Genomic DNA, 12,653 nt, shown 5'->3' on the forward strand with positions numbered 1-12,653 from the left:
TTCGTTAATCGTGTATTTGGTATTTACAGTGAGATTATGAATTATTATGTGCCAATATATTAGAGCAAACAAGGGTCCCAAAACCATCATGAGTATATTATTTTTCAAGTAAAATCAAGTGATTAAGTTTATTAAAAGTTTTAAACCATGAAAACAGATTATATTTTGTGGCCCATTATTAATATCTTCCTCATCGTGTCCCACTCCTAAATCCTAATATTATTATAAAGATTAAAGTATAATCTAATACATTAATATTTATTTCAAGAATATAGTATAATTTTTGGCATTATAATATATTTGAATTTATATTTAGTAGCTCTAATATTTACTACTAATTTTTATCTAATAGAAATGAAAATAAATTTTAAAATTTAATTGTCAATAGCTCTAATTTCATGCAATAAATTTAACTAAAACCTAAAAAACCGTAATTACAAAAAATAAAATTAAAAGGTATTCGAAAAAATTAAAATAGTAGTACTACATAAAGTGTGACTATAATTTTTTATTAAAAACTTTTAGACAAGCCGTTTATTTTAGAGATCCATTTCATAATTTCCCACCAAACACAAAATCAACGCAGTTGAACTCCAGCACAGAATTTACATCGAAATAGAACAAATGATAAAAATCTCACACATCTCAGTGCATGAACATGCATCAAAATTCATATTTCATCATGATCACTCCAAAATCCAAATCCACAACATAATTTACATATACACACACGCTTATATAAATATTACATGCATATACACCACACAAATAATGAGTTCAATTCACCAACAAAACTGAAACAAACTTACTAAATTCAGCAGCATCAAATAATGTATGATCATGATATTGAATGGCGCCTGTCTTTATTAGGCTTCGTCCTCCCTTTCGAACCCTGCGGCGTCAGCCCATCCGCCCTCATTATCCTCCCGAGCCTCTTCGACACCGAGCTTATGAACGATTTCTTAGGCGCCAGAGGCGGCTTATCTGCAGACGGACTGCTCGTGGCCGTGCCAGTGGCGGTGCCAGGCGCTCTGTCCATCTCCTTCATTCTCATCTTCAGCTTCACCACCTCCAGCTTCAAATCCTGATTCTCCCTCCTCAGAATCGAGAGCTCGTCCGAGACTGTGTAGCTCGGGAGCTTCGGCTGCAGAGCAGGGGACTCGTTCAAACCCCCATCCATCACTTGCCTGAGACGCTGCTGCTCGTAGTAGAGCACTTGCACCACCGTCTGCACCGGGAGCCGGTCGTTCTGGGCTGCGTGGGCGCAGGCTTCCCGAGAGAGCTTCTGGCAATCCATAACACTGCAGACTTTCTTCCTCTCCATATCGCTTAAAGCAGGATGAGCCTTCAAGTAGATGTCGATTGCTCTGTACATTCCATCCTCTGTTGATCTCGAGTGCTCAGGGATGAGCTCTGCTAAGGAAGTGAACTTCGAAACGGAGAAGTTCCGGTCGGAGGCGAGCTCGGAGAGGTAATCCTCCATCAATTTGGTCACACGCTCTAATTCCTCCGGGATGTGTTGCGCCGCCGCGGTTTCCTCCTCTGTTTCTGCTTCTAAGAAGTTGACGACGATCCGCTGCACTGTTTCAACATCGAAGAGCGTGTCTCCGGTGAAGGAGTAGGAAGGGATTAGGAGATCGTCCAGCACCGCCTGCGAAAGCTGCGTCGCCACCCTCTTTTCTAAATCCAGGCGGCAAGCCACCGTCGTTTCTAGAAATATCGCCGCCCGGAGAAGCATCGAGAGGAAGCTCACCGACATGGCGTTCCTCTCCCGTGGGAGGAGGCTCACGATCGTCTCCAGCACTACTCTCTTCTCATGCTCTTGCCTCGCCTCGATCTTCTTCCTCCCTTTTCCGAATATATCCTACCAAATCATGAAATTAGGTCATTTGATTGATTGAATTGGGGATTTTTTTCAAATTAGGTAATTTGATCGATTGAATTAGGGATTTTTCAAATTGAGGTAGGGTTAGGACCTCTCACCAGACCTCGAAGGGATTTCTGGGCGTAGAGCATGAGAATGGGGCCTAGGGCATACTGCTTGAAGCCTCTCCCCATCATCGCGATGAGGACTCGCTGGAACAGATCGACTCGCAGCACGGTGAGATCCTCCGCCCACCAATCGACGGCGGGAGGGGCGGAGGAGGCGGCGCCGGGATCCGGCGAGGCGAATTGCGAGTCCTTGCAGGCGACGAACGCGACCATGTCGATGCAGCGGCTGATTAGCTTGACCTTCTCCGCCGTGGGGAGAAGGTCCTCGGAGGAATGCAGGACGGAGACGGCGCCGGCGAGGCTCTTCAGCGCGACCTCGTTTATATACGCCTCCGATCGCGCCACCAGATTCCCCACCGCGTAGTCCTCCGTCATCTCGAGATGCTCCGCCACGCACCTCAGCATGGCGATGTTCTCCGTCGTGATCTCGAAGTTTATTCCGTAGCAGAACTTCGCCGCCAGCTCGAACGCGTCCGCACCGCCGGGAACGCCGGGGATGTCCACGGCGGAGACCGCCGCGTCGGAGGAGTCCGACACCAGCTTCCGCAGGTATCCGCATTTGGAAACTAACGGAAACTGTTGAATTCGTTAATTTGCTATTTCTATATATATAAAAAAATATAAAAAATAATACTCCAACCTTGTGTAAAGAAAAGGAAGTTCCAGCAACAGTCACTGTTACATCACTTGGAATCTCCTGTGAAAATATCCTATTCAAAACACCAACAATAAATACTCCATAACCATAGCTGATTCAAATCGAAAATAGAAAATTGAGGAATTGATAGTGAAAAACCAGTCACTAGTTCTCTTCATGGCAGTGGAGAGAAGGTCTTTCTTCTTGGTAGACATGTTTGCTTCAACATCCATTGTCTTAGTGACTAATACTTAAAGGGGCCATCTCATTAAAATGGTGGGGAAATTTTTCATTGAATATATGCTTTGTTTAGCATAGCCATGGGAGCAGGAGATGGCCTATGTTGGACAAATGCATATTCTCTATTTCTGGCTAGCAAGCTCATTATCATCATCATCATTTAAGTTGAATTCCCCATTTTAGGGCTTTGATTTGAGTGGAATTATGAGGTGAGTGTTAGGAAAAGTGGGGGCAAATGGGGAAGTGGGGAGGAAGAGATTTAGTTGAAGAATGTGTGGTGTGGAGTCACATTATCAGAGGATGGCGCCAAATTAAGAAATTTCTCCATGTGAGATTAGATTATCCTCTCCTCCACAAAACTGTCATTTTTTTCTAATTTTATTAAGTGTAAACATAAAACTCTTACTTAACCATTAGTTCACTGAACATAAATATATGTAGTCTATTCATTGGTTGGAGTTATATGCTATACAAACTCATGTGTTTTTTAAATCTTTCTGATGTTCTTAAATCAATTGAGTATGACTTAGTACTATATTGTTGTGTATAAAGATGTTTTGATAGATTAGATATAAAAAAGGTATCATGGAGGGACTCGTTCATCCTTAATTAAATGGTTAGAGGTTCGATCATTGTCTTGTGGCAGCCTTAAATTCATCACATCCTTTAAAATGCTTCAAAATCAACACGAAAAATAGTCACAACTGAGACTGCCGATGGACACTTTTAATTTCACAACCAAAAGAATGAAACGGTAACATCATGGGTAAATATGGAGTGGAGTAAAAATAAATAAGTACTTGTGTTAACAGGAAAATTGTCATTTCATAATTTGTCTTTGGGAAGTACCATGCTTTATAAAAAATATATTTAAAATACCTAAACTAAAATAAAGGGACTATTAATGTGTATCATTATATTATGTACATGGCATTGCCATTGGTTTGCAAAAAGAAGCACAATCAATCAATGGACAATAAAATCAAAAGTGGACCAATATGTGATTAGACCTATAGAAAGCATCCACAAGTATATGGAGAACATTTTTTCTTCATTTATACTATTATTCACTAAATTTCTATAATTCCATCATACCTAGCTCATACACTTATCACTATTTATGGATTTCATTTTTTATTTTTCGTATCTTTTTATTTCAAATAATTGCAATCATGTAACTAAATCACAATACACTAACATTGTTAAAAACTCATCCGTGGACCGTGGGGCACTAAAGTTGAGATAGATGATTTCAGGTGTGTTTCCCTTTTCATGAACACTATACTTGTGGTGTTTATACTGTATGAAATGAATTATATTACATACAGCTATACAAGTCAATCAATAAGGTCTCGTCTAAATAATACTAATGTTAAACCATTTATAATTTCTGTTTTAGTAAGAAGAGACTTTGATCAATTACAAAAATTTGGTTCAAGCTCCATGAAGCATTTCCATTTTATTTGAATATGATATGATGTAGTTTGTACAATAATTACTCTTATTTACTATACTATAATAGTATGTTAGTATATATTATACATGGAATCCAGCATGTCATTAATTTGTCGTTTATGTATTTAATAAAGGATGGAATGCACGGCTTAATTATCACTATCATGGTCACTTCAAATTCAAATTTCCCAATTATACCATCTTCGTTTCGAAGAAAAGTTATGAATTCAATAAATTCGGATTTAAATGATTGGCGTCTACATTAATTTGGATGAATACTTGTCGAAGTTGGGAGGGGTCCATTTCTTCAACTACCATTTTCAGTGATTGATTGACTCATGATGCTTCAATAATTGACCAACCTCTCTTTCTTTGTATTTGAGAAAAGGAGTGAATGAGTAAAGAGTAATGTCCCCCCAACATAATACGGAGAATGAATTAGTGAATGAAAGGCTGTCTGTCAAGTGTCATTCATCACTCTATTCCACTTCATTGTTTGGGGTATATGGACCACCGGCCGGATTATGGAGTGGGTGACACCGGCATCGATGTCCATTCTCGTTGTGGTTTCATTTACAGAGAGGCTCGAGACAAGGCGACGCGTTGTTGCTCAAACATTCGGCTCTTAAATGCGTATAGCGTGTAGATTATACTTTTTACAGGCAATCCATGTTGATTATTTTAGTGTAATTGGATTAACTTGATTGATCAATATTGTCATAATGAGACATCATATAAGTTTGGAAGTGCGGAGTGCACGCTTGTTTGAATTCATTATGATTAGGCGGGGGTTCGGGGGCAGCGCTCCCGAGCAGCGGGGTCCAAGGGGCGGCAGCCCCTGGCTGGGGTCGAGCTGTGTAGAAAATTCATCGGGAAATATAATTTCTGATAGTCGAAGGACTGATTTGCAATTTTCAAAACTCCTTAAAAAACTATTAAAATCAGTTAAGAAAAACGAAGAGACGCAATTCTTCGTGAAGAGACGCAATGTTTCGTTTCAGGCCTCTTCTTATTGATCTTTTTCAGTTCAAAGTCTCATCGAAGAAGTAACATACGAAACTTCTAAAACCTGAATTGTATCCGATCAAATATTGATAGAACCACCAAATTGATTTGATCTGAGAGTGTTGTTCACGCCTTTCAGTATATCCAGTTGTACACGTTTCAGTAAATCTCCCTAACAATCCATATCCCGGTCACTCACCTTGGAATTTAGGATACACTTTGGAAACACGAATCTCGTTCCAATGAACTATGAGGAGGATTGTGAGGAAGAAGAAGCTAAGAGATCCTCTAATTGCGAACTTGAATTATAGATTTATCTAGGCATCTTGTCAACGAATAAGTCAATTTTGAAAGCCAATTATCGAGAATATGGTAAAGAGACTAGCACTATACAAAACGATCTCCAAGACCATAAACACTAGTCTTCATAAAAGAGTGCAGCTTTAAGTTAGTAAAATGGCGCAAATTGCCAAGTTTGTCACTCTCCGCCACCGTCTTCTCCACCTCCACCGCCGTTTGATTCCGACTGAATTGGCATCCCGTCCATACTCCTCCCGCAACGCTGAGACCGAGCCTCCTCCCGATTTCACCGGAACGAATGCTTATGAAATCCTTGGAGTATCGCCGGCGAGTTCATTTGCAGAAATTAAAGCTTCCTTTCGCAAATTGGCTAAGGAAACTCATCCAGACCTTGCTCAATCGCTAAATCATTCATCCTATGCTTCCGATAGATTCATCCAAATTCTCGCGGCTTACGAGGTGCCTTCATTTATTTCTCTGCACGTTCGACTCTGTTTATCCATTTACAAATTAGTCGAATTTTTCATCGATGGAGTGTTTTTTACAATGTTACATATATAGGTTTATGTGCCAGCTGAAATTCTGTTTTAGTAATTTGTTCTTATTGCAATATTTGAGCTCATTAGCTTTGTTGCTTTGGGCGTGATTTTATTGTTTTGGATGTATTAACTTTAATTCTGTGGTTAGGTTTTCCTTTGTAAATGAGTATCATGTTCTGGTGAAACCACCACTAACAAAATTATGATTTTTATGAGTTCAGATTCTCTCGGACGCCACCAGGAGAGCTCACTATGATCATTGTATTTCATCTCAAAGAATCTATGCTGATGGGAACAATAAACGAGATACCAAAGTCTTCAAGTACAACTCACATCGTCACCCTACAAATGAGATGGAAGTTGTTGAATGGCTGAAATGGTATAGGCACACAATAAATGACATTTTGTCTGAAAGAAGAGTGACATCTGGATCAGGGTATTTTGATCTTCTCGAAAGAGATTTTTATGCAGCTGTTCATGCAGCATTCTATGGACCTGAGATTGACTCTATGGATCTCCTTCCTGACCGTTTTGAAGCTGATGAGAGGTCTGCGTGTACTACATCAGAGGTGCTACACTTAGTCACTGGTCGAGATCTTTTTGGCATGGTATGTCTAGCTAAAAAGTATAGTGAATTATCAGATGCGCGCACTGAAAAACTAGCATCTTCTGCTCTGGGTTCAGTCCAATTGGCCGATAATGTGAGTGCAGATGAGGAAAAAGATTTTCAGCGCCAATCTGTTCGTGCTGATTATCAATCATCCGACGCGTACAAAGACCTAGAGTTACACTTATCTGGGAGAGTTGTGGCAATGGCAATGAGAGTTCCACCAAAAAGTGAGGATGTGGATTCTGAAGACCAGATACATGTTTATCTCACTTACTCCAAAGACCAATTTCATGCAAGGGATCCACATCCTGGATATTCACATACGGATTCGTCAGGTGGGCATAAAATTCCGCTGGGTGTTATAAAAGGTTTGGGAACCACCCCTGAAGAAGGAACTTGCTATCTCTATGACAATGGTGGCATGAAGACTCATATGATTATGAAGCATAGAACATTGCTGGTATGTGAATGCCATCTCGTTAAAGCTCATAAGAATTATGAATGGCCCAGATGTTGTTGGTGCATGATTGGTGAATGGATCTACATTGTATGCAAATAAGTTTTTTCGTTGCCTTGATACCTGTGTACAGTTAAGATTTGGTCTTGGAATTGATGATGGGAGTTCTCTTATACCAATATTTTGTTCCGTCAACCATACATAATACAATTACACACGAAGTAAGCAAAATAAGTGGCAGCATGTTGCTTCACTTAATAATGAGAGGTTCTGTCAGGACTAGTACTTAAGAATATGCTCTTTTTCCTACGGAATCTTATCTTTTAGGCCACACAATCGACTGAGTTCTGTCATTGGACATGTTCTTTCTTTCTTATAGAGAAGATCTTTTGTTTGGATATTGATAGCTAATGTGCATCATAAGTTCCTTGATTCTGCAAAGCAAGCATAGTGCTTCATTTCTCCTTTGGCTTTAGTTGTGCCTTAGAAATAGTTACACAAATGGCATCATGTGTAGATGTACTGTTTTTTTTTCATGTAGTGACGTATGCATGTTTTAGGTGAAACACTTGCACTGGTTCCGAATTGGAGATGAAGTTTCAGTATGTGAATGTAGATGCAGTCGAGCTCGCTTGCCACCAAGCAAGTAAGCATCAACTTTGTGTTCAGTTTAACTTAACTTGGTGCTTATGAATGTTATATTTGAGACCTTTTTGGTCAATGTTATCATAACTCTTCCTTAGTTTGGTACTGATATGTCTCACCAGCCATATGCTGCAAAAAAATTTATTCTCTGGTGGTCTGGATGGTCTATTCATGTGCTGTCATCTCCGTTCTCTGGATCAATGTCGAATGTTTTCATTCTTCTTTTGTTGAGTGTAATCCAGTTATCTGCTACAGCTATTGGCTGTTTGAGCCTCGAAGTGCTATGCATGACATAGGAGGATGGTACATTGAGACATTTGGAAGAGATAGAAAAGGAAAAACTGTTCCAGACGGGAGATATTGGGATGGTTCAGATAGAAATCCACAGTGCGAGGAGTAAGTAATTTATTAATTTTCCGCATTAGCAGACAGTTTTTCCTTCATGCTCATTTTCATTGGAGGAATCTCTCAGCGTGTGCTTTTAAATACGACTATTTAAGTTACTTTGATTAATTTTCAGATCATTGCTGAGATTAGCATAGCTGCTCAGTTCACCTTTATCGTATTGTTTGGCTTTGAAGTCATCTTATGGAATTCAATCTCTCATGCAGGAGACTTCACCCAGCAGTATACTTGCTTGGTCTGGCCTACAGGACACTAGATATTGAGGATGTAAGAAGAAGGAAGCGGAGACTTAAAGATATAGTTGAATCAGAAATTTCAAGAGTAGCAACATGGTTTAGAAAAGTTGCTTAGTTCGTATACAAGAGTTGTTCGGTGGATCATTATAGCTGATCTCAAGCATACAACTTCAGCATGTCTGTACATGGAGTCCGACAAGCACTGGAAATGTAGATCTCTGAATGTAACAAAGTAGGACATACTTTTTCCAGAACATGACGTGAAGGGCTCTAAGAACAAGTTTACAAAAGTAACAATGTCTTAACAAATTATGGCATAGGAATAAGATCGCAGTCTCTCAAGGAAATGACAGTCAATTCTCATCCAAACAAAGGAAATCCACCTAGATTAGGCAGTGAGGTCAAGTTGTCAATGAGAGCATTTTATAATAAACCTCCATGATAGGCACGCTCAAAGCATAAAGACACATGGGCATGTAAAGATTTTTTATGACGGAAACAGGGGCGGTACAGATCCCTGATCCCAACATGGTATTCCTGAATTTATGCTTAATGTTATATAGTGGCATGTGTTATGGTCTTGAATAAGTAGGAGTTCTATCTGGGGGCTACTGAACCATATACATTTTATGTTACAAAATTTCCACATTGAAGTTCAACAGTTTCCTGCATTTCTGACATGTATCTGATGCTTTCCAAATGGTCTCTAGCTCCAGCTAATGTGGCCAATTGGCCATGTGCATGGTGTCAAAATTGAATAGTTGTTCATCTTTAACCTGTTACTTGAGTAGGTCCTCCCACTTGCAGTATTGCCCACCTGCTAAGGCACGGTAATACCTGTCTCTGCAATAGACAGGCCTTCCATCAGCAGCTTCCGCAGCTGCTGCTGCTAGATCATTGTCAGACAGCACCTCAACTGGCAATCTTAGCAGCTCCTCCTTCCTATAATATTAGACAGCTTTGAGATGTACGTAAATGTATAAGATTTTTATAAATTGGAAGTCTTAGCATTCTCATACCACCTTATATTGAACTTATCAGCCGTCTTTGAAGTCGAGATGTTCGATAGATTTTCTTTTTGAACAAAGGTCTTTTGGATGAAGTCTTCTACTGGTGTTGCAAAAATGAACAATGAAACAGCTGCAACAAGCAGCGCTCCAGTTCCAACTAGAGTCTGCTTCAGCAACTTAATGACTGGTTTAACCTTCATGTGTAGATAACAGTTTGTCACAGTTAACACAATATGTTGAGAGGGGCATGTATGTTTAAACCTTTACTCTGTCATAGCATAATAAATGAATTCATTTGTTTTCTCTCATACAATAAGCATAATTAGTCCTATACTTCTGCGTTGCATACCTTGTATGAGCCAAGCAACCTATCTCGAGCAAGGATCTGTGTAATAGGAAAAGAAACATTTCAGTTAACATGATACAAGATTGATGAGTTTACATTTTACTTGTCCTTCATGTTGTTCTTTTTGAGAGTTTTACTCTCCACAATAGCACACTAACAAATCTAAAGAATCTTTCTACAGGCTCTAGTCACATTGTTTCTTGTTTCTCAATTCTCATTCAATCATTCAGTTCATGGTCTGGTCCCTTTTTTCTGAAAGTGGTGGAAATAACATCTTTATACTATATGATGTGAATTCTGACTGACAATCATACAAATGATATTTCAATGCACAGCTTATAGTACATATTCCAAGGTGGATGGCTCTGGTGAATGCTGTGTCTCTGAGATTGGCAAGAGTTTCATGAAAGCCATCTATTTAATCCAGATTGCCTGGGAGGTACACCTTTATATTTCATTCGAATTTCAGCCCTATCCCTTTCTTTATTCAATTGCTGTTTTATTTTCTCTTGCACTTTTATACCAAATTCATCTCCGGTGAGGAGTAAGGTTGCTAGCCATTGCATACTCTTTATAGTTAAAATCCCTGGTCCCCGATAATCTCAATATGAAACTTTGAACGTTTCCAAGTCAAACGTAAAAATCTAAGGACTTTACCAGTCTTTTTTTGTTTTTTTAATCTTGGTCTTTGTAGAAGCCAAAGTTTAAGTCTTATGACTCTTATCCTGAGGGGCTAGGACTTCTAAATATGTAGCTGATCCTATACTCCACCTAGTCTTGTTTAGATTCTTCACTAGTAGTAGAATTTAGTGAGCCCAAAGTAATAACTGGAAGAATCTAACCTCTGGTGGTTTCACCCACATCTGCCCATCATACCAACCAGTCTCTTCATACGGTATGACTGCGGATAAAAGCCTATCGCCAACGTAGCTCCATCCCTGTCAAATGAACAAAGGAGACATTAAATTTATCGAAATAATACCCCGGAAAATGAAAGTTCTTTAAAATGCAAGCATGGTATGGACTGATTTTCCAATGTGCCGTGGTTCCTGTTATAGACTCTCTCCAGCTGACTCATCTTAAGTGGGGCATTTAATAATGAATGATGAATCTATATCTTCTAAGAGAAGGAACTTAACTCACCAGATAAATCCTCAGGACAATTAGTGAAACGAGAAAGAGAGTTCCTGTGCCTGCAGCGAGGCCAAATCGTAAAGGATCCTGTATCATTGAAAAAGTCAGGTTTCTTGTCAATCGTCATATAAGAGAAATAGATACTTCCACAGCACTTACCCTATAATGGTTTCTCTGTAGTTTGTATCTGTAGAAACTCTACTCTGAACAACTTATTTTAGCCTTTTTTTTCCACAATATGGCAATTCATTGATATATCATAGTTCAGGGAAATCATCTTGTTTGTTTTTCAAATACTAGTGCGCAATTTATGATCTGGGAATATTATCATTCTTGTTTCTACTACAACAGTCAACAGGTAGGAACTTTTACTGTCAGTAATTTGTGCTTCTTAAATCTTAAGTAAATGCTTATACCACCTTTGAAGGATTGAAGCTCGCAGCTGCAATAGGTATTCCCAGGACTGTGAAAGTGACAAACCAGAGCCCTCCAAGGCGTAGGAAAAACGACCCTGGGCTGAGGTCAGCCCACGAGTATAAAGTCTCATCCTTCAAAGATGAGTATTCGTTTACCTGTGAGGCCATAATAACTGTATATGAGCACTTACATCTTAGTAGTATAATATTGCCTCATTTTGCATGAATTGCCTCGTAGAATAAGTACATGATATCAACTTTACAACACTCGTAAGGGAATCGAAAGAGAGAGTTTGAAAGGGGGGATGTACCGGGCGTTGCTCGAACGGCACCTCAATCTCCAAGCCAGGATCCCAGCTCTGACCAGGTGATCCACCTTTGCCTCCATTCTTTTCATCTTTCAGTGCTCTCACTCTGAATCTTATCCTTCCCTGCAAAACCTCATTTCTCATGTGCGGAACTATTGTGTTGAAGCTGTTTCCATACTTGGCATGTCTACCACATGGGACTATACAGCTCACTCGAAGCATTTATTTTTTTTTAGATTAATTGTTGTGAAACACTGAAACTGAACAAAGCTTTAGAGCTCTCCCAGAATTTGAAGCCAAGAACAGGAAGCAAATCATCAAGAAAATTGGTTAAGAATCATCCAATTATTTGGGTGGATGATAAATACGGAGTACTCTACTTTGTTTTTCTCTTTTCAAAAATTGTGGGTTTTGGTGTTTTGTGTTATGGAAAATGAAGTCACTTGAATGTTTTAGCTTTGTATCCACAAGTTTGGGACATGAAGCATAATGGTAGATAATTGCAGGATATTTTGCTTAATTTTTGTGGCTGAGGCAGACATTAAGCTCCAGCATGTTAAGCGTATTTTTCCACGCAATATTTGTGATGCTGTGGCGTGTCTCCACAGGATTGGATTGGATTGGATTGCATTGCAAACTCACTCAAATATTCGATTATTGATTTAAAGAAAAATGTCATTAAAACTGTCCTTCATTGAGGGACGGACTTTATAACTTGCAATGTGTTTAGATAATTTCGTAAATTGAGTCTAATTCCTTTTAAAAATATCCTAATTAAGTTGAGTTATTTCTTTTTTTTTAATAAAAAAACATAGCATTCAATCATTCTTACTTTATTCCTTTATTTACTTACTTTTTCTTTATCTTTCCTACGTTATTCCTATTACCTACTTTTCAACACGATTTCTTAATCTTCAT

The 12,653-nt window shown here is 39.1% G+C and overlaps 3 protein-coding genes and 1 long non-coding RNA gene across 6 annotated transcripts; 2 read left to right on the forward strand and 2 right to left on the reverse strand.

The window, feature by feature from the left end:
- Positions 1-649: 649 nt before the first annotated feature.
- LOC121766584 (BTB/POZ domain-containing protein SR1IP1-like) lies at positions 650-3,094 on the reverse strand. The gene is made up of 4 exons (XM_042162858.1): positions 2,789-3,094; positions 2,633-2,702; positions 1,984-2,568; positions 650-1,864 (listed from the first exon to the last, which is right to left on the reverse strand). Exons 1-4 carry the CDS (start codon positions 2,860-2,862, stop codon positions 839-841), a joined length of 1,755 nt encoding a protein of 584 aa, XP_042018792.1. The 5' UTR covers positions 2,863-3,094; the 3' UTR covers positions 650-838.
- Positions 3,095-5,538: 2,444 nt separating this feature from the next.
- LOC121768946 lies at positions 5,539-8,896 on the forward strand. Of its 3 annotated transcripts, none has more exons than XR_006043449.1 (5): positions 5,540-6,088; positions 6,390-7,238; positions 7,796-7,881; positions 8,123-8,276; positions 8,492-8,632. XR_006043449.1 is itself a non-coding variant. In XM_042165562.1 (5 exons), exons 1-5 carry the CDS (start codon positions 5,786-5,788, stop codon positions 8,634-8,636), a joined length of 1,524 nt encoding a protein of 507 aa, XP_042021496.1. In that variant the 5' UTR covers positions 5,543-5,785; the 3' UTR covers positions 8,637-8,896. The 3 variants fall into 3 exon arrangements, 2 of the variants coding, with proteins under 2 accessions (XP_042021497.1, XP_042021496.1); XM_042165562.1 differs by having other exon boundaries at positions 5,543-6,088; positions 8,136-8,276; positions 8,492-8,896; XM_042165563.1 differs by lacking the exon at positions 8,492-8,632 and having other exon boundaries at positions 5,539-6,088; positions 8,003-8,125.
- Positions 8,897-9,033: 137 nt separating this feature from the next.
- Positions 9,034-11,978, reverse strand: LOC121768947 (protein CONSERVED IN THE GREEN LINEAGE AND DIATOMS 27, chloroplastic-like). The gene is made up of 7 exons (XM_042165565.1): positions 11,739-11,978; positions 11,431-11,583; positions 11,021-11,098; positions 10,720-10,815; positions 9,881-9,916; positions 9,544-9,725; positions 9,034-9,463 (listed from the first exon to the last, which is right to left on the reverse strand). Exons 1-7 carry the CDS (start codon positions 11,955-11,957, stop codon positions 9,301-9,303), a joined length of 927 nt encoding a protein of 308 aa, XP_042021499.1. The 5' UTR covers positions 11,958-11,978; the 3' UTR covers positions 9,034-9,300.
- Positions 11,601-12,255, forward strand: LOC121768948. The gene is made up of 2 exons (XR_006043450.1): positions 11,601-11,794; positions 11,972-12,255. It is a non-coding gene; the product is annotated as an uncharacterized LOC121768948 (long non-coding RNA).
- The last annotated feature ends 398 nt before the right edge of the window (positions 12,256-12,653 follow it).

This window comes from Salvia splendens, chromosome 15, assembly GCF_004379255.2.
Source record: "Salvia splendens isolate huo1 chromosome 15, SspV2, whole genome shotgun sequence".
In the NCBI taxonomy this organism is placed as follows: domain Eukaryota; kingdom Viridiplantae; phylum Streptophyta; class Magnoliopsida; order Lamiales; family Lamiaceae; genus Salvia; species Salvia splendens.